The 24864-nt window shown below is 36.0% G+C and overlaps 4 protein-coding genes across 4 annotated transcripts; 1 reads left to right on the forward strand and 3 right to left on the reverse strand.

Moving 5' to 3' along the window:
• Window positions 1–303: 303 nt before the first annotated feature.
• LOC147288117 (uncharacterized) lies at window positions 304–3363 on the reverse strand. Its single transcript, XM_086240982.1, has 9 exons — window positions 3205–3363; window positions 2539–2613; window positions 2171–2260; window positions 1787–1829; window positions 1483–1589; window positions 1148–1243; window positions 747–937; window positions 517–586; window positions 304–417 (listed from the first exon to the last, which is right to left on the reverse strand). Exons 1-9 carry the CDS (start codon window positions 3361–3363, stop codon window positions 304–306), a joined length of 945 nt encoding a protein of 314 aa, XP_086097108.1.
• Window positions 3364–6983: 3620 nt separating this feature from the next.
• Window positions 6984–12470, reverse strand: LOC147288118 (cellulose synthase-like protein H1). The gene is made up of 9 exons (XM_086240574.1): window positions 12045–12470; window positions 11496–11835; window positions 11112–11246; window positions 10575–10694; window positions 10163–10375; window positions 9936–10074; window positions 9374–9552; window positions 8089–8439; window positions 6984–7748 (listed from the first exon to the last, which is right to left on the reverse strand). Exons 1-9 carry the CDS (start codon window positions 12338–12340, stop codon window positions 7203–7205), a joined length of 2319 nt encoding a protein of 772 aa, XP_086096700.1. The 5' UTR covers window positions 12341–12470; the 3' UTR covers window positions 6984–7202.
• A 2610-nt stretch (window positions 12471–15080) lies between these two features.
• Window positions 15081–16798, reverse strand: LOC147288119 (Tetratricopeptide repeat (TPR)-like superfamily protein). The gene has a single exon (XM_086242266.1). The coding sequence runs from the start codon at window positions 16796–16798 to the stop codon at window positions 15383–15385; it is 1416 nt and encodes a 471-aa protein (XP_086098392.1). The 3' UTR covers window positions 15081–15382.
• Window positions 16799–20055: 3257 nt separating this feature from the next.
• On the forward strand, window positions 20056–23717 carry LOC147288120 (alpha/beta-Hydrolases superfamily protein). Its single transcript, XM_086240360.1, has 5 exons — window positions 20056–20311; window positions 21204–21346; window positions 21452–21581; window positions 22139–22330; window positions 23142–23717. Exons 1-5 carry the CDS (start codon window positions 20117–20119, stop codon window positions 23349–23351), a joined length of 870 nt encoding a protein of 289 aa, XP_086096486.1. The 5' UTR covers window positions 20056–20116; the 3' UTR covers window positions 23352–23717.
• The last annotated feature ends 1147 nt before the right edge of the window (window positions 23718–24864 follow it).

Genomic DNA, 24864 nt, shown 5'->3' on the forward strand with positions numbered 1-24864 from the left:
ATTGATAACAAAAGTTATTTTAGACAATCACAATTTTAATAAAGCATGTAACACCAAAGAAAGTGCTTGTCTTTGTAATAACAGAAACAGAGATGTTCTCTGTCAATAAAACATCATTAAGCATCTAGGGTTGGTGGTCTGTTCTCTCTCTTCCGCATTGAGAGTCGGTGGCACAATCCCACCCGCAATGGGTACTGCTCCCCTGAGCTACGTCTCAGATCTGAGGCTTTTGGCTCTCCTTGCTCCTAAATTGTTACTTTCTAGTGCCCAATTACTAGCATGGCTTGCTGAAATGGTTGCTATTCAACCTGTAATCAAACGACCAAGTAACTCTGCAGTTGGTGGTACATGAGTCTGGTGCCCATTTGCAATGTTCTGATATAACTGTTGCAGCCACGACAGGGCTGTTGGGTCACCCTGAAAAGTACGTAGAAACTAGTTTCAATATGAATACTCAAAGTCTCAAAACAGCTATTGAGTACATATAGTGATGATCACAGTATTTGAACAACTTACAGAGAGAAGGCTAATGATCTTAGCATCTTTTAAGCCCCTAGGGATACAGTACCTTAACCCATCACTTGGCCTGCGAACAAAACTTGAAACCAATTATTAATAAATAGGTGCTGCATGTATGTGCTTGTAATTAATTGGGGTTGGCTTAATTTGTAAACAAACCAATGTAATTATGCCAATGCATGCGTTCACCCCTTAAGAATAACTACTTATAAATTATTACTAATTACCTTGGATATTCTGAGAGCCTGAGATAACAATGAACGATGAGTTTAAGCAGACGAAAGGAAGGTTCTTCAACAAGTTTATCGACCATTTTTCCCAGCACACGACTCACTTCAAAAAATCGATCCGCGAAAGAACAACAGTAGTTCAGTCCCTGCTCAATCATCAAGATTCTTTCAACTATAAATGTGGCCACCTATATGATTAAACATATAATTAAGTGAGTAGTTTCTCTCATAATCATGTAAACATTTAAAGCTAGGTACATCAATCATTATGATTATGTGCCTCTCCTCATTAAGTTGCTTAAAATTTTAAGCTTACCATTGGGGGATATGATAAATGGTGCAATATAATTACCAGTCACAAATTTTGCAAATAATTATAAACTTCCTCACAAACTTACAGTTCTTGACAATTCAGTGCCGACTTCCATGCAGTGTATGCAGTAGTAAAATACTTGAGTTTGGAGAAGGAAGTGAATAATTTCTGCATCATTATCCTGAACAAGGGAATAGAAGGGAACCAAATTTTAATTTCATTAAGTCATAATGAAGACTCAAGTTTATAGAAATTAAGAATAAATTCTAAAGAAGAGTGTCCTGCATAAACTTATAAAGAATTTAATCTTGTATATATCCACATTCTTTAAGAATATATGCAAACTCTCCAGAATCCAAATTGTTAAGCCAAAAATGTCTTTGATGATCGATTTAGTATGATAAATAGGTATATACAGACCTTTACAAGGGCACCGATGACACCTAAGCTAGATAGTCTTAGATACTCATGAGGCTTTTCCTGGTTCTCAGTGTTGAGGAGAGGGTAGAGATACAATGGCATGTTAGCTGCACACAAGATAAAATTAATTCAATTAGAAGCATCATATATATGTCCTTATAATTAAAATTTAACCATGAAGGAGATATACCAAATCCAAGAAACAGATCAAGCTTGGAGCTAGATCGAGTAATGTATATATATATAATATATTATGTCCAAATTCAAGTAATTAAGCTCTCTACTTTTTAACTAACAGAATTACCTTTGATAAATGGCATTCTTGTCTCTGGATTAGCAGCTATGCACTGTTAAAAAAAATAATCCTAATAAATATTATTTATATACACAAAAGTGAGGGTAACGTTCTATTGCTAGACTATGAATCTTGACCAATATGCTTCAGATTCATAGTCTAGCTGTTTGCAGACGAGAACATGTAGTACGTGTAAGTAGAAAATTTCATTGCAAGAAGAAACAATAGTACACATCAATATATATAGATCAAAAATCATAATAAATTATGATGAGATTGACAATTGACATGAGAATTAAAAACGAAAAAAACAACAAATTAAGGAAATATTTCCATAAAGAATATATATTGTACGTGGTGGACATATATATGGAGCTAGCAGGTAGCTATAACCTGAAGTAGAGCTAGAGTATTGCAAGCTCGATTTGATACTTCCTGTGTAAGATGTGGAGTTGAGAGTAAATGGTACACATCAATTAATTCCTGACATAATGAAAGGAAAAAAAATATATCATGAACTTGCATGCATATATATATATATGAGAGAGAAATTTATTCAAGTACGGACGTTCGCACCTTGTGAACGTCTTATACTGAGCACTTGGTGTATGTATGTTAAAGGCTAGGGCTCGGTGTGAGTGCGAAGGTCCACACTTTATTGAGCTTGATAGGAGACATATATATATATATATATATATATGAATCAAAATTTATTAATTGAAAAAAAAAAAAAAAAACCAAGTGAAGTCGAGCCGCCATACCTTTAAGAGCGCAAATATGGTACCAAAGGAATGCCACAACAATGGAGCCAAGTTTACTTCACGAATTTCCCTTATCTGAATTTTCAGAGAGAGAGAGATTAATTTATATGTGCATATATACAGAATCACAGATACGCAATTACTTTATGTATATAATATACACATATTATACAACCCAGAAGCTCCTTATCCTTAGCTATAAATATTTAAAGTTTTAAACACTTTCCAAAGCTAGATAAAACTCAAGATTATGTATGGAAAACCCATCATTATCTTCTAATTAAAACCCAAGGAGCAAAAAATAATTAATTATCAGTCAGTAGGGAATTAATAACCAAACCGAGGGGCAAAAAATAAAACATAATCTTTGGCTTTGTTGTACCAACTGTTGCATCTAGTCCCTCTAAATTGCACCTCTCATATGAACAAGAAGTACAGTACGTGAGACTGAACCATCAAAATTGCTCTCAAACTATATATATATATATATATATATATATATGTATATCGACGTACGTTACACTCAAAATTTGAAAAACACTACATGCAAAATGATGCCAATAAAATCAATATCAAGAAATATATATAACATCGATCAACAAACAAATAAAAAAAATCAATAATCTACCGAGAAAAGAAGGAAAATAATATGTAAAATTAATTAACCTTAGAGAGGCGTTGTAGTGCGTGTTCTCGGGTACGACTATCGTTGAGCTCTTGGATCAAGAGCTCCACAGACCCGGACGTGCTCGGACCCGCTCTACCTCCTCCTGCATATGATAGTTGTTGATAATCGCCCATCAAAGATTCTGGAAGGTTCATCATTCTCGGACAAAACAATAACTAGCTCATACAAATAAACCAAGCCCAGATCGTACAAACAAACGCAAAGCCAGTTCAGATCTCTTTTTCTTGTGTTTTGTTTTGTGAGTGTGGTTAGTAGTGGAGAAGAGTGAGCGAAGATTGTATATATATGGAGGCGTTTGGTTGGGACTGGGACTCAGACTCACTCATTCACATGCCCTCTAAATTACTTATAGCATGCCAAAGGTGGCCCTCTTTGGTTTTTATTTTTTTCCTTTTTTAGAAAATTAGGGGTTTTTATTTTTTTTCTTTTTTAAACAAGTCTTTTGAGTAAATGTTTATTATCTGATTTGTATCCAATACATTTTGCCGAACTCTCGCATCATACAACGCAGGAAAATATGCGCTCGATGCATTGTATTAGACTCTCACACACAATATAGGAATGCGTCTGATGCACTGTATCAAACTTAATTGTCTCACACACAACGTAGCTAGTAGGCCCACGTGTGGATTCTTGTAAATCTTATATATTGTACGTGTTTTGAAACGTATCAAACTTCAAAGAATCTCGCATCTATATATAAAGGTTGGCCGATCAATCATTGATTAAAATTTAATTACAACAGAGGATATCCTAATAATTAACGGTTCAAATTTATTGTGATGATGAGATGCAATATTTCAATATTTAATTGATTTTAGCAATTAATGTTTTTGTTTTTTTATTTAACTAATTTATTATATAAAAAAAAATTTTCAAAAAGAAATAAAAAGTTGCATTATAACATATGTATTAATTGAAATTTTTTTTTCCTCCTGATTTTTTCTTGGATCAATAATATTTATGAGTGAAATTAAAGAAAATAGTCCAATTTAAATTGGGTCTATAGTAACTGTGATGGTTCATGTGAAAGGACTTTGCGTTTCCTGATTTAACGTGTCACGTGGCGACATGCAAAGATATCAGCCAACTGTGACTTTTTATTGATGTGTACATGCATCACACGCTGCACTTGTTTCTATGATGATTACATGTGGCAGCGAATGGTGAGGCCATTGTTTGTCTAAAGACACGACACAAAGAAGACAGAGTGGAAATGATTTTCAATTATAATAAATATAAAACAACCCTTTTTAATTTTTTCTGTGTTTACTTTATTTACTTTCTCAGTTTCTCTTGTGGAAATGTGTTTTCCGCACACTCTTCTCTACTATTATAATTTCTATTTGGAAAAAAAAAAAAGTGTAGTCCAAATTTTTATTTACTTTCACTTGTGAAGATTTGGACAATTTTTATAATGAAAGTATAGTCCGGATTTCTTTTTGTTATAATCTGTAATAGCCAAGATAGAAAGTAACAAGTTAAATTCGATCTCTTGCTAACTTGAACTTAATTTATTATGATTTTAACAAATTTATTTTCAAGATTAGTAATGTATCGATTCTCAACAAACTAATTTATAGTATGCAATGATTAAGTAGAATATTTGGTAATACCACATGTTGTTTGATCACATAATATATATGTTAAGATTTATTCATTGAAATGCTATTATTTTATTAATGCTAGTGTTGTTATAAATGAGTAATACTATATAAATCACATTTTCATATCACATTTAGACTTGTTGTGTCACTCAACAATTTGGTCATAATGTAATGTGATAATATAATGATTGGCTATCTTTAGTATTACTCTATAAATATCTTATAATAGTTCTTTCTTTTATATATTTTGTGTTTGGTCATTAGTGACTGGTGGATTAAATAAAAGGTCAAGATTCAATAGGGTCATTTAAGTTGGGTTTAAGTGTTTTAACACTTTAACCCAATTGAGAGTCATCATTCTACACTTAACTAGACTCAAAGCATCTCCTTTGAAATAAACATTTAAAACATGATGCACTTGACAGAACTCCTTAATTTGAAATTAACATTTAAAACACATACAAAATCCTCAGCTCTGTCAATCACCCTTAATCATTTTATATTCAGATTTCTTCTTCTTTTTTTTTTGGCTAGGCTTAGTACTCGTAATTGTGCCTGCTCCATTGTCACCGCAGCTACCGGTTTTTTTTTTTTTTATTTGTTTTTTTTTTTAAGGAGTGGATAAGCAATGTAGATCGAGATAGAATTAACAACACTCTTTATATATCAAATCTAACAATGAAGGCAGTGTCCAACTACGTACAGTGATTCATTTCAATTAATGACTTGAAAAATAGAAGTGAACTATGCAATTCGAAACCATTATGAACTATGCATACACATGTTAGAAAGTTACATATATAATGTTGCAAGAGGTGGTGACTGGTGAGGGTATGTTTTGTATTCCATAGGAGTCCATTGGATGGTGAGGGTTAGAACCCAATAGAATGTAAACCAAGACTCACAAAGGAAGGCCGGAAGCCAAGTAAAAGTCAAACCATGGTGATCATGATCACAATCGCCAGGGCTCTCTGCAATGTGTTAACTTTAGCATGGATTTTTTTACATAGAGGAAGAGAATGCTCATCAGAATTTGCCATGATTTGAAAACTTCAAAACAGAGATAGAGGTCTACTTCGGAATATGAGATATAGGTGAGGTCTAATGATCGAGTCAGTACCACCAACTGGGTTACTATATATAGTCTATAATCAGCATTACAGCTGTAACACTGCTACCAAATTGGTAGTTTAAGACTTCAATTTAACTGCCTCTTTATTATCTCATGTACTTACTACTTAGGCCTGGTGGCATAAAATAAAATCATACCAACACTGAAGGTTCAGTAGCATAGTATTTAAGCCTTCTTTTTCCTTAGAGATGGGGCTCATTTACGTGGAACCGACACGAGTGGTTTTTAACTCTATTATAGTGATAGTATGTCACATAAGCAGTTAAAGTGGTTCGAATAGTTTTATCTTTTTACTTTTTATGTTTCTAATTAATTTTTTTTCTAAACAATGCAGAGACTGTCATAAATCAAAATGATGCCTCTTTTCACTTTGCATTGCTTCGGTAGGTAGTCCTGTTTCCATTTTTTTTTCTTCCTAGCAGTAGATTAATTCAGTTATTAATCATATCTATCCTCAACTCATCTCATCATTATTGATCAACGCTACGCAGCTTTAACTCAAGTGTTATTGTGATGAGATGAGGATGTGATTGACCTTGGGACCCAATCTCAAATTCTACTGTAAGTATCTAATTGAATTATGAAAACCATAACAATCACTAAATTGTGTTATTAAATGACACATATTATAAGATTATTGGTATTGAGGTTGAAAATATCCTCAAAACTGAGAACCAAGTATTTCCCAGAAGTAAATGTCAGTCTTAACTAATCCAATTAAATTGTTCATTTGCAATGTGCCAATGACATATTGATTTAGTGGCATATAGCATCAGTGCATCACACACGTACATTCTTGATATAGGTGGCCGGGATTAAATTTTAAGGTACACTAGTTTAGACCAGTTAATGTTAACATGTGCACATCATTGGCTCAATAGGGCTCACCCTTTTTGCCACTAGCTAGCTCCTACTCAAGGACTAGAAAAGATACACATGTAATATAGGTCTTTGTTGTTTGGTGTCCCTCCAAATCTTTGATTTTGCAGAAATTGAGACCAATTAGCCCATGAAAAATGAATACAATGAATACTCTAAATAAAAGAGTATTTGCTCTAACTTATAGAGTTCCCATATATACTATAAATAAGTACATATATGAACAGAATTGGGTACTCTAACTTGGAAATATATCCTACCCTTTACAAAATGGAAGCCAAATCCTAGCAAATCTTTGGGTTTAATTAGGGATTAAAGGGTAGGGTAGTAAACTAGTAATGCTAGACTACTAGTACTATCACCATAAGGTAGTGTAGAACAGTAATGTGAAGCCAGCAGACTTAAATATGGTGGATAGTGGAATACCATATTTCCCGGTACCAAACAGTCCTTTCAAAAATGGCCAGAGGCATATCACCAACCACACACTGGATGCAACCTCTAATGGGCCTGACCCAAGCCCATCATGTGGTGGTGGTCGTAGGCCCAACAAAGCACTGGTCAGCGCGGTCAATTGCACCAGCAAAATGGTTGTGGGAGGCACAAAAACTGGGGAGTTGTCGAAGGTGAATCTGCCTGCTTCAGTGTCCTCGGTGCCTTCATCACTTGAAGGGGTAGATTGGTCTTTTCGTGTGACTTCGAAGACTGTCTCGGATATTCCTAAGAGCTTAAGTATGACACCCAGAAATCCAAATAGCCATGCACTCATTGTGGTGATTCTTCCCATTCTTTGGTTGTTCCACCATGCCCGGATTGATAGACCAGTTTGAAGGTACTCTGATAATGTGTAAATGCTATATGTGACAAAGAGAGCTATTGGAATATAGAAGGTTGGTTCTTGGTCCTGCATTAATTACACATTTGGGGAGGTTAGAAGAGTGAAAAAGCACTAAGCAACTGCTTTATATATAGATTATAGTTTGTGAGATGTACTAAGAAGTGAACTGTACCACATTTGTGTAACCCATTTGTACTTGTAGATCTTAATCATTGAGGTATTTTTTTGTTGTTGTTCTCATCAAATTTGATTGATCAATCATGTAGTGTGGTTTGGTTTGTACCCATGTCTACTTTTGAAAAATAGCACGAGCAATTCATGATTTATGAATTTGAAAAAAGCGTACTTTATGGGAAGATATTGTAATTTGCATTAAACCATACAATGCAAAGTGGTACGTTCTGACCTTGGGCAAGAAATGTGTGTTGGTGATGATACTATAAGCCGGCAGAGCAGCATAGCATAGCTCTGGACCTGAGCGTAGGCCCCACGAAAGGATCCAGAAGTAGGCCAGGCACTGCCTAAACTGGAGGTTTGCAAATAGAGTACCAAAGAAGGGACAATTTTTGCTGAATAGGATTTCAAGTAGGCCTGTGGCCCACCTCTTCTGTTGGGCCATTGAAGCAGGCCCGCCTGTAGGTGCGCACCCTAGAAAGGCTGGTGGGTCTAGCGTACAAGTAATGGATTTCCAACCTTTGTTATGGATCGAAAGCCCAGTTAGGACATCTTCTGTCATGGATCCATGCATCCATCCCACCTAAACAAGAACAAAAAGTAAGTTGAAACTTTGATTGTGTCATTTTAAGATGGGAAAAATTTACAAATATGACACATATTTTGATGGTTATTTCATTTCAGGATATTAATTTTGCTTTGTGTTAATGAAGGACACATACTTTCATTTTGTGTCAATTAAGGACTATGTTTTTTTTCAGTTTTTATTTTAACTTTGGCCCGACGTTGGACTTATCAAAACTCTACCAAATTCAAAAAAATGATACTGGGTTTAAAGATATGTATCTCCTCTTTACAACCATATAAAGATCACCCAAATCAGATCTTTACAACTCCAGATAATCGGCTCCAAAGTAGGATACCCGAAATTGTCTAATTTTCTAAATTTTTTCCCATAGGTCTGATTGGATAGTTTTGGGTAACCTACTTTTGGGCCAATTATCTGGAGTTGTAAATGTCCAATTTTAGTGATCTTTATATGATTGTAAAGAAGAGATGCATAGCTTTGAACCAAGTATAAATTTGTTAAATTTGGTGGAGTTTTGATGGGTCCAATGTCAGACCAAAGTTGAGATAAAAAATAGTCCTTAATTGACATAAAATAAAAGTATGTGTCCTTCATTAATACGAATCAAAATTAATGTCTTAAAATAAAACAACCATCAAAGTATGTGTCCTATTTGTAAATTTTTTCCTTTTAAGATTATATACAAAAATGTTCTCTTACTAGACAATCTTCTAGTCTAGCAACATAAGATATTATGTTCATGTTATCAGACAATAAATCTAGATAGTTGATTAACTTGATTCTATCTTACATATGTGATCATAATTTAATATAAATATTTATGTTGTCAGACTATCTCTTTACCTATATATGAACACTTCATATAATTAAGTTTATTTGTTATCTTAAACTCACGTTGTTTTGGTCATAAACACAAGGTTGTCAATACCTTTATACCCCAGTTGGTTCGATACTCATATTCAACACCTGCAACTTGGTATGCAGCCTCCAGAGATTTGGAAAGCGTGTCTGGACATTCTGTCTTCCCCATCAAGGCATCAGCAGCTGATTTGGTGAATTCCTTCGAATTTCCAAAAGTTTTAAGCAACTCTTCATTGGCTGATTCTTCTGCCATTGAGTTTAGATGTGTTAATAACTTGGGGTCCGTTTGACATTGTTTTTTAGAATGAAGCGCTTCTACTAAGAAGTACATACAGATTTTTATAAAAATTTCAAAGTTGTTCATGCAAAAGCATTTGGAAGTGCTTCATGCAGGTACTTTTCAAAAAACTTTTTAAAAGTGCTTTTATAACACAAAAGTACATTTATTTATTTTTGTCAAATGTTACCAAAAACGTTTTTATTAATCTGAAACTGCTTTATTGCCGGCCAGTTCTAAAAACAGTGTCAAACCGGCCCTTAATATACTCAATAAAGATACTAATAAATTAGCAGCTAGCAAAATATAATCAATATAGACATAATTAGATTTGATTCATTTGATTACGTACCATTAATCATGAATTTGGGATTTGTTTGCCCAATTTTGACATCATTGGGGGATAGACCATAGATGACTTTCCGTCTATGAACACATCCTGTTCCCGCATAGAAAGGTCCCTGAATTCCTGATATTCCTTGTGCCACATACTAACATAAATATATACTAGCTTGTTAATTAGCTAGCTACGCAGTAATTAAAGTACTATATTAATCATGTTCTTCATAATTAAAGTACCTTCCACAAAACTACCATCTGATTTCCAAATGGGTCATCTTTGAGTCCGTCGTAGAAGACTTGTGGACACTGAACAAATGCATTTTCGTGTTCGTTCTCGGATCCGAGCAGCATGCACATTGCATGAAAAATAACGTCTGGGTTGTTTGCGAACATGTCGCAGTCGACGTTCAGCATGAAGGGAGCATTTGTCATCAACCCAGAGACTCTAGTCTGCATAACATATATAATTCAACAATTAATTATTGTTAATTACAATTAAGTAATTAAAAGGACTGATTTATACTTGTATTGACGTTGTGTTGAGACTTTAACCATAGCATAATATCAACACAAAAACATAAGCATAATATCAACACAAAAAATATTAGCAGAGAATGCGTGGTCGTAAACAAAGATATGAAATACAAACCAAAACGTTCATGGCCCCGGCTTTGGAATGATGTGGATGCTTTGGCCTCTTTTCTCTTGATATATAAACTAAGTGCGGCATTAATGCATTTGAATCTCCCTCCTTGTTCTCCCATACAACCTTTTGGGGACATACCAAAAAAAAAGGAAGGAGCTAAATAAGCACGTTAATTAAAAGTCAGTTTGGTTATATTTCTATTTTCTGGTTTTATTATTTTTATTTTCTAGATATATTCCTTCGAATTTGGATTCTCTATTTTACTTTTTTTATATTTATAAAATTTTACAGTATTAGGACAAAACAGTGACAGCAGTCACGGGACATGTCGTTTCCACCATATGTATACAGTATATATATATCTTGGTGCCAATAATTACTTAGAGATATTACTAATACACTAATACATATAATTTCCACCATATGACCAACTGAAAATAAATTAATTTATTGGCTTGAGAAAGCAACTTAGAGAGTAGGCAAAAGGGGCAGACAATAGTCACAATACAAATTAAAGATTCAGTAATATTTGTTGTATACCTTGATTATTGTTGGATGATTATTACGTTGTATATTTGAGAAAGCTGCAAAGTCTTGGCTAACACCGTCACATGGAAATGGATTAGATTTGCTCACCGCATCCTCAATCTTGCGGCTAAGCTGCTCATACTCACTCTACAAAACACATATCAAGACAAACAACTTCATTGCCCATCAATATATTTGTACGCTATGGATTGACATACATATATTATACAAATAGATCTAATCGATTTTTTTTCTCAATAATACAGTGGACAAAATCGTACGTGGCAGGCTAAGACCTTTCCTTTTGTGTGTCAAAAAAGTTACAGGCTAAGACCATGCAATCATTAAAATTTGACTGAACCACTAAACGTACTCCAACCGCAAATAATTACTTACCTTCAACATCTTCCATTCTTGCTTGAACTCCCTTGAGTTATTACTTGAAAGTGTGGAATTGTTATAGGAGAAGTATCTGAAAGGAGCTCTAACTTGAACATTATACTTCTTGCAAAATGGAACCCAAAGCTTAGCAAACTTTGATGCTTCCACAAGTGAGTAAAAGGTGAGAGGGGAGCACCCATCATCAGATACATAGCAAGCCAATTTGTTTGATGGGTAATCAACAGCCAACAGAGACAGCACAGTGTTTATGGTAATGATAGGTGGTTCAAGCTCTGCGTCTGCAGTGGTCACAAACATGTCCACTGGAGGAAGCTCATGCTCATGCTCAGCCACCCTAATAATCAAAAGTAGTACTTATAAACATTAAAGAGTCCCACGTCGGAAATAATAACACAAAAATTGTTCATGTATATATATACATTATATATAATACGGATCTTCTACTTGTTTTTGCTTGACTGTACATAGTAAAAAGTTTCAAACACTTAAAAATAAGTATAGTAGAGAATTCAAAATCATATAAAATACTGGTGTACGTTAAACCTTTGTAAGAGGCGGTCTGGATACGTCTTATGTTCTACAATGGTCCATTTGTTGCTGATGGTGATGACCCAATTGAAAGTGAACCAGAGCTCGCATAGGAATGCGAGTAACCAAGCGAAACCATGGTTGTTGTTGAAAGAGAGAAGACGATAGACGAGGAGTGAAAGGAGGAGGAAGAGGATTATGAACTCCATGACTTTGTGCACTGTGCTTTTGTGGTCAAATCGTTCATGTAGAGGGAGAGAGTTTGAGTTAGCCATTTGAAAAATATGAGAGAAGAACTGAGGTTTAGGCATGTGCTTAATTTGCAGGGTAGTGGATATATATATAGTGGGCTAGTTGGTTCTGAGTCTGTGATTGCTTGTTTGTTGTGTATGTGGCATGGGATTATTTTGTAGTGATATGGTGATGAAAGGCTGAAAGTACATCCATCATGTGTACGTAACATGTGTTACCATTTGAACCTATAATTAAAGAAAAGAAGAAAACAAATCAGAATATGAATTTTTTATTGCCTTGGAAATTAAAAATATATAAAGAATTAACTGAGCTTGCAGCCTTGCAGGCCATCATGGACGACTATAATTAAACACATGTTCTGCCCCAGTCTCAACAGAGTGAGAAACATATATAGCCACTGCAGTACTAATATAATCATTGCCATTGGCTTCCCTATAGTTTCTAATAGGAATATATATATAGTGAGCAAGTGACAAATTAGATAGATTTTAAGGGTGTCCCAAACTTAGATTTCATTGGATTTTAAAAGTCCAATGAAATTTAGGTGTCCCAAACTTAGATTTTAATGGATTCCAATGAAATTTAGGTGTCCTCAACTCAGATTTTAATAGATTCTAATGAAATCTAGGTGTCCTAAAAAAGTCATAGATTTCATTAAGAGAAGGTTTTAATGGATTTGGATTGATTTAAATGCATTTTTTACACATAACAAATTCCATGAGACTTCCACCCAATTCCTTTGAATTTTGATGAATTCTATGAATTTTAAAATCCATTAAACTCTTTTAAAATCTGAGTTAGGGACACCCCTTAAGTTAGAGATACAAATACAATTATTGACATTGTTTAAGATACTTATAACTAAAAAGATAGATAAATTATTGCGTATATCCGGCAAACAATGTAGTACATGCTTGTCCAAATCACAATGCATAAGACCATCTCATAATGTAGTATTTTTGCACGGTTACATTCACAGCAAGAGTTCAGCTGTCATAGTCCACCTTCTTTGAATAGAAGAAATAGAGATGAAAAATAAATAAATAAATATAGGCAGACAAATTTGCGTTCATAAAACAAAATGTTAAGAGATAATGATAAGTGGGGTGAAACCATGCATGTATCTAGAAATAACTAAAAAGAGTGAGATTCAGAAACGTGACAAGGCTGCAATCTCCTTCCACAAAAGAACAAATGGTGTTCAATTATTTGTGCGGAGGACCACTGCACATTAATAATTTGTGGATGATTTACAAACCAAATTCAAACACTCACATCAAGAACAAGGAAAGATGTCGATAGAAATATAGAACAGAACATAATTTTAAAGACTTCATATTATGGAAATTAAATGATAAACACACACATCAAAAGTGTTATATTTGTTTAGTATATTGTATATACTGTCAGGATAATTTTTTTACGACTCCTCTTATCTGATGCATTCATTGAAGAACGCAAATCAATTAGGTTTTTGCTTTCATTAATATTTTTAGGTTAATCAACTTCCAGTGGCGTAAGGGCTGATGTCTCTCTCTTCTAAGAAGACCGAGGAAATCTTAACCTCTATTGTTTCCTTGTTTGTTAGTGTCTGGAGCTTTTCCCAACAGACAAAAGCAGAGGTGCTGGAACAAAAAATAAAAAACAAAATAAATATTCTTACGTACTTATATAATATATAATGGTAACATGAATATAAAGTAAAGGAAAACAAGCAAATGAAAGTGACAACTCCCTGCAAAGTTGGAAATGAGACTGAAAGCTTTGGCCGTTTGGAGTTTGAACCAAATTGATAGACATCATCTTATAATCTTATTTACTTTTGGCAAATAAATATATTACCTAAAGGTATGTAACAATTAAGGGCCAAGGTGGGTTTCTAATTTGAAATTTAACAACTTTTTTCAATTTCTACAGGTCTGTTGAAAAATCAAACTTTGTATAGTTACAATTTCTTACCAAATAAAACTCTATAAATAGATTTATGATACGTATTCATCCTAGTAAGTCAACATAGAACCATAGATACTCTTCTTTTCTAGAAAGGTCCCCCCACTTCTTCTCATCTCTATATTTGCTTGGTCACTAATGGCCAAGTGTCAAGGTCGTGATTCTATTTTCTATTTACACAAAAATTGTGATTCTAAGTCTTTCACAAAAGGTTAGGATAGCTTTTTGCTTTCTTTTCGTGCCAATTGTTCCAGGCATTAAATATTGATAATGACCATATTTTGGTTTATGTTCAGCTAATGCAGGATCATGCATACGTTGATGCTAAAATTCACCAACAGTCGGATGACTTGAAAAATACAAAAATGTTGTGTAAGAGTAAAACTAGTTATCCATTATCCATAAAAAAATGAACCCAAAATGGAATTTAAAAAGCTGTTGAATATTCTAGCATAGTCTACACTACTGCATGGATGTTGCAATCTAAGTCCAATCAGAAGAGGGTCTCACGCTCTTACCATTTTTTTTTTTTCTAATTAATACTATTTTGCTCTCCAAACTATTACACTTGTATCAGTTTGCTCACAGACTTCTAATTTGAAAAATTAAAGATTCTGACTTTTTCAATTTTGTCAATTGAGGTTTTTCCGTCAATTTACACATTTTTCATCCAAATCTTTGAGGGCAAAATGGTCTCTTCCATTTAGATCTTAGCATATCATCCCGATATTTTAGATGAAAAATGTGTAAATTGACAGAATAACTTCAATTGGCAAAATTGAAAAAGTCAAGGTCCTTAATTTTTCAAATTAGAAGTCTGGGGGGCAAACTAATACATGTGTAATAGTCTGGGGAGCAAAATGACATTAATCCTTTTTTTTTCCTGAGGTCCAACGTAATCTGATTGACTTCAGAAATTTTTGCTACATTCAGTTAATTCATTTGGTCTGAAGTACGCTGGTAGTCATCTCAGTGAATTCATTCAGTTGATATGGATCTGCTTTCTTCATACTTGCCACTTTTTAGCAGCAGAAATCATACAGTCTGGTTTAAATTTGGAACTTTCTTATCATGAAATCCACAATCTTCTGATAGCTCAAGAAAAGCTGTTCTGTTTCACCATTGTAGAGATTACGTGGCCATAAATTCTACTTTACATCAATCATACTGTAGGCTGGAATTTTACGAATTTGGGCATGCACCATTGCTTTCCTTAGAGCAGCAGCATGATCCCATCTCTCCTTCCCAGCATTAATGTTTGACAAAACCACATACCGTCCACAGTGTTGTGGCTGCAATTCAAGCAGTTTCTGCCCAACTTCATTTCCCAGCTCACTAGTCCCGTGAATCTTACAAGAACCCAAAAGAGCCCCCAATACAGAAGCATCAGGCTCAAAAGGCATGCTCTTGATAACCTCAGTTGCCTCCCAAAATAGCCCTGCTCTTCCCAGGAGGTCAACCACACACCCATAGTGTTCCATTATCGGTTCAACCCCGAAGTCATTCGACATTGATCTAAACAATTCCAAACCAAACTTCACCAGCTTTCCACGAGCACAAGCTGTGAGAACTGCAACAAATGTAACCTCATTAGGTTGCAACCATTCTATCTTCATTTTTCCAAACAAGTCCAAAGCCTCCTTCTCCCTACCGTTCAAAGAAAGCGCTGAAATCATGGCATTCCAAGTACAAACTTCTTTAACTACCATTTGCTTGAAAACATTTGCAGCACTTTGCAAACAACCCGTCTTCCCATAAAGATCTACCAATGCAGTGCCCATAAAGACAGTCAATTCAATCTCATTCCTAATAACATGCCCATGAATTTGCTTTCCATAATAAAGAGATCCCAATCCATCTAAATTAGCACATGAAGAAAGTACACTAACATAAGTAGCTTCATTTGGCTTTACAAAACAACCCATCACATCCTCATTCATCATCATCTTAAAAAACTGAATTCCCTCTCCGAAACACCCATTTCTCCTGAAACCACTAATAACACTTGTCCACGAAACCACGTCCCTCTTGGACATACTTTCAAAGAGCAAAACAACAGAACCCATATCCCCATTTTTCCCAAACCCATCAATCATCGCATTGCACGCAACAACACACGGTTCAGCAATTTCCTCGAACACCTTACGAGCATCACACAAATTACCAAACTGAGCATAGAAGCCCACAAACGAGGTTTGTATAAATGGGTCATGCAAAACGCCCCGTTTGACGACTTGGGTGTGGAGGGTTGTGCCCAAATGGGGAGAGGAGGAAGAGGCTGCTTTGATAAGCGGAGGGAAGGTGTGGCTGTTGGGTGGGGCTTGGTGGGCGAGCATGTGGGTGAAGAGGAGGAAGGTCTTGTGGGGTTGACCGAAACCGAGATGGGCTCTGATCAAAGTGTTGTAAAGGAGGGTTGTCATCCATTTTGAAGCTGAGGGTTTAGGGTTTGGGTTGTGGAGGAGGTGACCGTTGGTGATTAGGCGGGAATGGACTTGTTTGACTTGGTTTGGGTGTTTGAGGAAGCGTTGGAGGACTTGGAGTAGACACTCGGGTGAGTGTGGCATGTGACCAATTCATGTGTGTGAATGTGAAGTTCACGGCGTTTTGTATGAGTAATGTTTGGACTTGGGACCTTAATAAAATAAAATAAAATAATATGAAATATAGTTTAAAATCTGAAGAAATTGTGGTAGTTCTAAACCGCAAAATTTACTTAAAAAACACACATGTCAATATATTATTGAAAATCACATAATATACGTGACATGATGGTGAAAAATTTCTCATCCTATATTTTTCTTATGCTTATATATGAAATTGTCATTTTAATATGTATAAATATTGAATCATGAATATAAGACCATATAGTTTTGAATACAAACACAGTATCAAAACTAAAAAGATCAACAATGAATCTTATTTTAATGGAAACTAGCTTTTGTCCAATTAATTATTTATAGAGCAAATTATAATTTAGTACCTCAATTTTACACTGATTTTCAATTTAGTACCCCAACTTTAAAAATTTGACAAAAAATACCTCAACTTTCATTTTGTGTCAAAATAGTACCTCTGTTAGTTTTTCTGTCAAATAAACCATTAATGCTGACGTGGCAGGAGTATTTTTATCTTTTTCCTCACATTTAAAATATAATAATATTTTTAAAATTTTTTGAATAAAAAAAATTCTTAAAAAAATTTTAACTTTAAAAAATTTAAAATTTTTTTGGAGCCCTCCCTTCCCCAGCCCACCCCCCTCCCTGCCCGACCCACCCCCTGCCTCTCCCCCTCCCCAGCCCGCCCCCCCTGCCCGACCCGCCCCCTGCCCTCCCCCCTCCCCAGCCAGCTCCCCTCCTCCCCAGCCCGCCCCCTACCCTCCCACCCTCCCCAGCCAGCCCCCACCCCCCTCCCTGCCCGATCCACCCCTTCCCCTTCTCCCTGCCCGACCCACCTCTCCCCCCCACAAGTCCCGTCGCACCCCCAACCCCCAGCCCCCGTCGCACCCCCTCCCCCCAGCCCCAGCCCCGTCGCACCCCCAGCCCCAAACACCTGTCGCACACCCCTCCCGGACGGCGAAGGAGGAGGAGCTCTCCTCTGCCTCTACGTACACGGATCGAACCGATCGACTCTGTTTGGAGCCCCGTCGAAGAGGGCAGGGGGCGGGTCGGGCAAGGAGGGGAGGGGTGGGGGCTGGCTGGGGAGGGTGGGAGGGCAGGGGGCGGGCTGGGGAGGGAGGGGGGGCTGGCTGGGGAGGGGAGGAGGGCAGGGGGTGGGTCGGGCAGGGGGGGCGCGGGCTGGGGAGGGGAGGGGAGGGGTGGGGGCTGGCTGGGGAGAGGGGGAGGGCAGGGGGTGGGTCGGGCAGGGAGGGGGGCTGGCTGGGGAGGGGAGGGGTGGGGTGGGGGCTGGCTGGGGAGGGGGGGAGGGCAGGGGGTGTGTCGGGCAGGGAGGGGAGGGCTCCAAAAAATTTTTAAATTTTTTAAAGTTAAAATTTTTTTAAGAATTTTTTTTTATTCAAAAAATTTTAAAAATATTATTATATTTTAAATGTGAGGAAAAAAACAAAAATACCCCTGCCACGTCAGCATTAACGGTTTATTTGACAGAAAAACTAACGGAGGTACTATTTTGACACAAAATGAAAGTTGAGGTATTTTTTATCAAATTTTTAAAGTTAGGGTACTAAATTGAAAATCAGTGTAAAATTGAGGTACTAAATTGTAATTTGCTCTTATTTATATTTCAACCGAAGCACACCAATCCAATAGGGATACATAAAAATCCTAAAATAACAATGATATTAGCATTGCTTACAATAGGATTTAAACCCAAAAACTACCCTTCCCCCACTCTTTAAGATCACTTGAATGGGTTCATGGAATACGATATTAGCATTTCATTTGTTGTATACTTTGCACTGGTTATGTTGAAATGTGATTATTTGCAAGATAGCTTCAGTGCTAGATTATTTATTTTTACATAATAAGAGTTTGATTTATGGTTCTTCATGTTTTTTTTTTCTTTTTAATTAGGGAGAGGGGAGATCAAATTTGGGTGTAGAGTCAAATTTTATGGCCCTTCCAACTGGGTAAGCCCAACAAAAATAACTATTAGAAAAAAAAAATAATTTGAGAAGCCATCCAAAGTATAAACTAAGGAATATTCATGTAATATTACTATAAAAGGAAACATTCCCAATTCATTGAAGAGTGGTGTTATTCTCACCCACTTATCTTATTTTTCCACCCCTCTTTTTTTAAAAAATTAATTATAATTTTTCTCTTTTATAAATTTACTAAAAGGGCATGCTAATAAAAAAAACAAAAAACTAAGGCTGCTTGGTAGAACACAAGTGCTAAAAGTATAGAAACATGGATCCATCACTTTCAACACTTTCTTTTACAAAATTATAAGAATCTAATTGAGCTCATGGATGAACTTCTAACCACTACACCCATTGTCTACAAATTTCAGTACGAATATTTGTCTTTTCATTGATTTAGGATGACGTAGAAGTTCAATTGAAATCGAGTACTATTCCTTTCATCCAATTTGATTGGACAATTATTTTGAAGAGAATATCTTTTCTCTTCTTCATAATAGGTGAATCATAGTATATAAAGGATAAAGAACGAGAATGAGAAGGATTAATAAGGGCAGTTTGGGAATAATAGAGGGTGTGATGAATAAATTTGTTTTTTGTTCAAAAAATTTGTGGAGGTGTGAATAAGGGTGGGAATGGGTCGGTTTTATCGGCGAACCGACCCATTATCGGTCAGCCGATAATTCTACTAACAACCGATCTACCAAGTTGGGTCGATAATACCAACCGACTCATCAAAATTGGTTCGGATGTTAATTTTGAAATTAATCAAATATTAGTCTAATAATTTTAACCGACCCACCTATATCAGCCATATTGGCCTTATCGGCAACTGACTCGCAACTGACCTATAATAGATAGGTTGGTTGTTGGTTGTCAAAATTGCATTATCGGTCTTGTTGGATCGGGTTAGTTATTTAGCCAATATGCAACCGACCCGACCTATTCCCACCTCTAGATGTAAAAATAAGGTGGGTGAGCAAATATGAATGGAGGGTGGCAATAGTGCCACTCTTGATTGAATAAATCATGGGCCGGATCCTCCTCCAGTCCTACAGGAAATAACAGTCTATTAGCCCAAGCCTCATCAAACAGAAAAACAACAGTCCAAAATGTCCACAAACGACGTCGTTTCAATTAGCCCCGTGTCGCATAATTCGCATTACCGTGGTCTCCTTTTGCCCAACACTGGATTGACTCGCTCACTCTGCCTCATGAGTCATGACGTCCTTATCTCTATTTATATAGTCCTTTTTTCGTTTACTGTAAAATTGAGTGAAGAATGTTAGCAACAGTTGCTAGTAATCTCAGATCATCAGCTTCCAGAGCCTTCTTCTCCACAGCTCTTCCAAACTCCACCGCCACCCCCTTCTCGCTCGTACGGACTCTCTCTCCCTTCGTTTCTCGCTTCTCAGTCCGCTCCATGGCCGACTCTGCTGCCCCCTTCAATAAAATCCAAATCCACAGAGACGATACTGTGAGTACTTTCGCTCTTGTCATTTTCCTCTATTGCTATTGCTATCTGTTCTTTCTTACTACTTGCATTACCCTTTTGCTTCCAAAGTTCTTTTTTTTTTTTTTTTGGTGTATTATTGAGGTTGTATGAATTTTTTTTCTGGCCGTTTCAATTGATGGGAAATGGGGACTTGATTTTTTACATCGAAATTTAGATGTATTTGGGTGGAATTGAAATGGGTTTCTATATTTTTGTTGAATTTCTATGTTGGAGTGGAATTGGAGCTACTTCCATTAAACGGTTTATGCGTTTGTGGTGGATTTTTTTTTTAAGAAAAAAAAAAAAAAAAAAAACTAAATTTTATGCAAATATGATCGGGTCGTTTAATTTGCTTGGGTGCTCCAAAAACACCCTTAAGGAAGCCTAGGTTGATTATTGAAAGGTAACCCATTTTGTGACCTCCCACTGAAGTTGTGTCTCAACTCTTTAGAGGCTTGTGTAGCATATCTATGATTTGCTTGATAGCATTTGCAAATGGAAGACAATGTTGAGCAACTGCCTCACTTCCTCATCATGCTTTCCAAGTTTAATTCTTAGAATTTGAATTTCACATGTTTGGCAGTTTTGTTTTATTGAAAAAATTAAGCACACAAAGTCTTGCCATGTATCAGTTAATCAAACGTGCTACGATAAAACAGCTTGCCTGCCCCGTAAAAGACAGTATTACAGCTGAAGTGCAGCTATGAAGTTGGTTGTTTTGACAGATCGTATTTATAGACCATTTCACTATTTCCACTGCTGGTGAATCAAACCTTTTGAATTGCACTTTTCATGATAATGTGTTTTGATTGTTAGTAACTGCTACTGAATTCTGTTTCTGTTCTTTGTTCCCTTCTTTTATCTAATTGACCAGGCATTTGATGCATATGTTGTTGGCAAAGAAGGTGCTCCTGGGATTGTTGTACTTCAAGAGTGGTGGGGTGTGGATTTTGAAATCAAGAACCATGCTGTGAAAATTTCAGAACTTGTTCCTGGATTCAAAGCACTTATCCCAGAGTAATTCGTTGAGCTTACTTTGCCTTTTGTTAATATTATAAGATGGTGGTTTCATTATGTGCTGCATTCAAATGCTAAGTATCTACTTACTTTATTTTTTTCTAGCTTGTATCGAGGAAAGGTTGGGTTGGATGTTGCAGAAGCACAACATTTGATGGATGGTCTTGATTGGCAAGGTGCTGTAAAGGATATCCAAGCTTCAGTTAATTGGCTGAAAGAAAATGGTTCAAAGAAGGTGTGTCATGTTTTACTTCTTGTTTAAATTTATAGTAATTGTCTTAAAAGCTATAATTTGGGGATGGTCTAATGATGTATATTACTCCATATATGGAAATTAGAGAATACGGAGATGGGAACTACATGGGAGATGTAGAAGAGGATGATGAAATACATTCATGTGCATTAGTGGACAACCCTTAAACTTGCCGATAAAAGAATACAACCCGAAACTTTGAAAAAAATTTAGTCTGGAAGACATTGATTGAATTATAATAGTTTTTACTTTTATAGTTCTGGATAACTCAGGAAAAGTGTAATCTCAAAATAACTCAGAAATCCGATACTGGTAAGAGCATCCATTGACCATTGTAATGCATGAATGACAACTGTTTTGACTCAATTGAATTCTTACTAAAATGCCATTTCCACAAAATATTTCATAAATTTCTGTCATGTTCTACCAAATCAGTCCTCCTTGAAATTGCTGAAATTATGGAGATGTCAATCAGTTATGATATGAATTCTAGAAAGTAAATTCGTTTGCTAAATTAACGTATTGCTTAATCAAAATAGGTTGGTGTTACTGGATTTTGCATGGGAGGTGCTCTCTCAATTGCAAGTTCTGTTTTGGTCCCTGAGGTTGATGCTGTTGTTGCATTCTATGGAATACCATCATCAGAGCTTGCTGACCCTGCCCAAGCTAAGGCTCCTGTTCAGGCTCATTTTGGAGAGCTTGATAATTTTGTTGGCTTTTCAGATGTGACGGTATGGACCTTTTTTTTTTCTTTGTATTTTTCAGTCTCAAGTATTTCTGGTGCCGTCTGTTATTGTATTAAAATTGTTTTTCTGGGATCATTTGTTGACGCCTCATGGTTGTGATTCTGAGGATCATGCTCATTGGATTGTATAGTTGACTCAACATAAGTCTAGACCATTCATATGTGAACCCACAGAATGAGTGGTCTGGATATTTTCATTTCAAGAAGTGAGGCGGGGATGTGGTCCTGTGATTTTGATATACTTTTTCCCTGCGGTTTAGCATTTCCATTTGTAAGAAGCTCTACTTGCCATTCATGTAGATATGAGATTATGATATTGGAATCTTTCTTTCCCTTAATTAGCATTTGTGCATGCACAAGCAGCCTTAATTGAGCTTCGTAGGTTGCTCAATAATCAGCATTATTGGAATCTTGCTTTCCCTTTATTCCATGTACTGGTATTTACAACTTATTGTTAGAATGACCTTATTTTGAAGGTGATGAAACGTTTTTTCCTCTTTAAGTGCCTGCCTAAATCACCATCAAGATTCAAAAAGTCAAATCATTGTAGAATCAGCCATATAATCCTTCCAAAGTAGGAGAATTATAAATAGAGGATGAGGAGGGGTGGTATGAATGTTTAAGTTCATTGTGAACTCATAAACACTAAATTCAAGTATCACCCTATGAAAGTTAAATATTGGTAATGCATAATTATGAGTGATGTTACCGCCATAATGGTTAAATTTGTAGATTACTTGGAGGACTATATCCCTTGAAAGAAATGACTCATCTTGTCGTTGGGATTTGATTTTCAGGCTGCCAAGTCTTTGGAGGAGAAGCTAAAAGCATCAGGAGTCCCATATGAAGTGCATATTTATCCAGGCAATGCTCATGCTTTCATGAATAGGTCTCAGGAAGGTGTGAACAGGAGGAAGAACATGGGAATGCCTGATGAGGATGAAGCTGCAGTTGAGCTTGCTTGGTCTCGCTTCCAGTCATGGATGAGTCGCCATTTGTCAGCTTAAATTTTACTAGTTTTATATATCCGACATATGCTACTTGCCGGTTGCTACTATAAGCAGTAGTTGGGTGTTTCATCCAGACTTAAGGCGTTTAAGTAAGGTGTATGCTTGTAACTACCCAACTTCCGGGGTTGGCTATGCTATATTGTCTTAGATTGATGAGCCTCTGGTTTTCTTTGTAGGTCTATTAGTCTTCCTGGAAATAAGCTTCCCTTATCAGATGTTTTCCTGTGTGAATGTGACGCAAGTATCTAGATTAAGTTGATTAACATATACTGATGAAGAGATAATGGCTTCTTGTGTGGCCCAAAGACTTGTTTGCGTCCACTTGAGGCATTATCAAGATATTTAAATGTTTTTAGATGGGAACCTTGGCTGAATTGTTAATTTTGGGGCCTGAGAAAATGCATGTGAGCAAGTTGATGAAATGTTGAATAATGGAGTATCATACTGTTGAACTAATGCCTTGGACTGCATACCAACTTTTTAGTTGTGTCCAACCTCATACAAATTCAATATTAACCCAATGGATAGATGACCACATCTTTCTGTGAGCGACTTTTAATCTCACTGCTGCTAGGAATTTAAGGTGATTTTGGCCACAAATTGGTCAAACAAAAAAGGTGATTTTGGCCACAAGTCACAGAGGGAGAGGGAGAGAGTGATTGAGTGAGTGGACTATTATCAACTCTTTGTCTAATATTGTGATCACTTGATTTCATCCAGTGGCCAATAAGCACCTCAAAATAAGAATGAGGCCACAACATCAACCCAATTGAAGAGAACCAACCTTCTCTAACCCTCTAAAATGAACTCCATCTATGGATCCCTGAACTTTTAACAAACTCCAACCCTACGGAAGTTGAACCTACTTACAATAAAACCCCCTCAACCCATATATACTTGGTTCGAATTCTCTGCTTATACCATTTTATAAATTTTAGTAAACTTCACTACCTTAAGCAATATCAAGTAAATTTCTATTATATATGTTCCCATTGAGTTCTTAAACTACCCCATCTATGATATGTTTTCATCCAAGTGCTTGTATATTATACGTATTGTGTTCTTAACGTTTGCCAAAATAGAAAAAGGAAAAGGAAAATTATAATGTATAATGTATATAATGTGAGTGTGGACCGTGTGGTATGATGGTCAAGTTGTCTAAGCAAAGCACAATTATTGAGTAGATATATGAAGACTTTTTAATGCTAGGGGCCATAATAAGAACCTTTTTTTTTTTTTTTTGTGACCAAGTGAGTACCGTGAGTTCTGATTTTCTCAATATTACTATTTAAGAATCTTATTTTTTGGGGTTTATTATGTCTAGTCATAACTAGTGGCTATGACTTTAATTTCTTCATTCTTCTAATCCTTTCAACATCAAATTTAAACCCTAAAATTAAAACTCTGGAAATCATTTTTTTTGTCTGACACATCATATCAGTGACTGAAAACCTTACTAATAAAACCCACTCATTATTCTTGGGGTTGCTTGTTTGTACAAAAAAAGACA

This window comes from Dryas octopetala, chromosome 4 (assembly GCF_963921425.1).
Source record: "Dryas octopetala chromosome 4, drDryOcto1.1, whole genome shotgun sequence".
Classification (NCBI taxonomy): domain Eukaryota; kingdom Viridiplantae; phylum Streptophyta; class Magnoliopsida; order Rosales; family Rosaceae; genus Dryas; species Dryas octopetala.

What these genes read in the sequence shown, in the direction of transcription:
- LOC147288120 (XM_086240360.1), top strand. Translation starts at nt 20,117, where the DNA reads ATGTTAGCAACAGTTGCTAGTAATCTCAGATCATCAGCTTCCAGAGCC. An exon ending in AAGAAAATGGTTCAAAGAAG is followed by an intron (nt 21,582 to 22,138) that starts GTGTGTCATGTT and finishes TAATCAAAATAG; the next exon opens with GTTGGTGTTACTGGATTTTG. An exon ending in TTGGCTTTTCAGATGTGACG is followed by an intron (nt 22,331 to 23,141) that starts GTATGGACCTTT and finishes TTTGATTTTCAG; the next exon opens with GCTGCCAAGTCTTTGGAGGA.
- LOC147288117 (XM_086240982.1), bottom strand. Translation starts at nt 3,363, where the DNA reads ATGATGAACCTTCCAGAATCTTTGATGGGCGATTATCAACAACTATCA. An exon ending in CACTACAACGCCTCTCTAAG is followed by an intron (nt 2,614 to 3,204) that starts GTTAATTAATTT and finishes CTGAAAATTCAG; the next exon opens with ATAAGGGAAATTCGTGAAGT. An exon ending in CCATATTTGCGCTCTTAAAG is followed by an intron (nt 2,261 to 2,538) that starts GTATGGCGGCTC and finishes TCATTATGTCAG; the next exon opens with GAATTAATTGATGTGTACCA.
- LOC147288118 (XM_086240574.1), bottom strand. Translation starts at nt 12,340, where the DNA reads ATGCCTAAACCTCAGTTCTTCTCTCATATTTTTCAAATGGCTAACTCA. An exon ending in ATCATCCAACAATAATCAAG is followed by an intron (nt 10,695 to 11,111) that starts GTATACAACAAA and finishes TGTCCCCAAAAG; the next exon opens with GTTGTATGGGAGAACAAGGA. An exon ending in ACACACATTTCTTGCCCAAG is followed by an intron (nt 7,749 to 8,088) that starts GTCAGAACGTAC and finishes TAATTAATGCAG; the next exon opens with GACCAAGAACCAACCTTCTA.
- LOC147288119 (XM_086242266.1), bottom strand. Translation starts at nt 16,798, where the DNA reads ATGCCACACTCACCCGAGTGTCTACTCCAAGTCCTCCAACGCTTCCTC.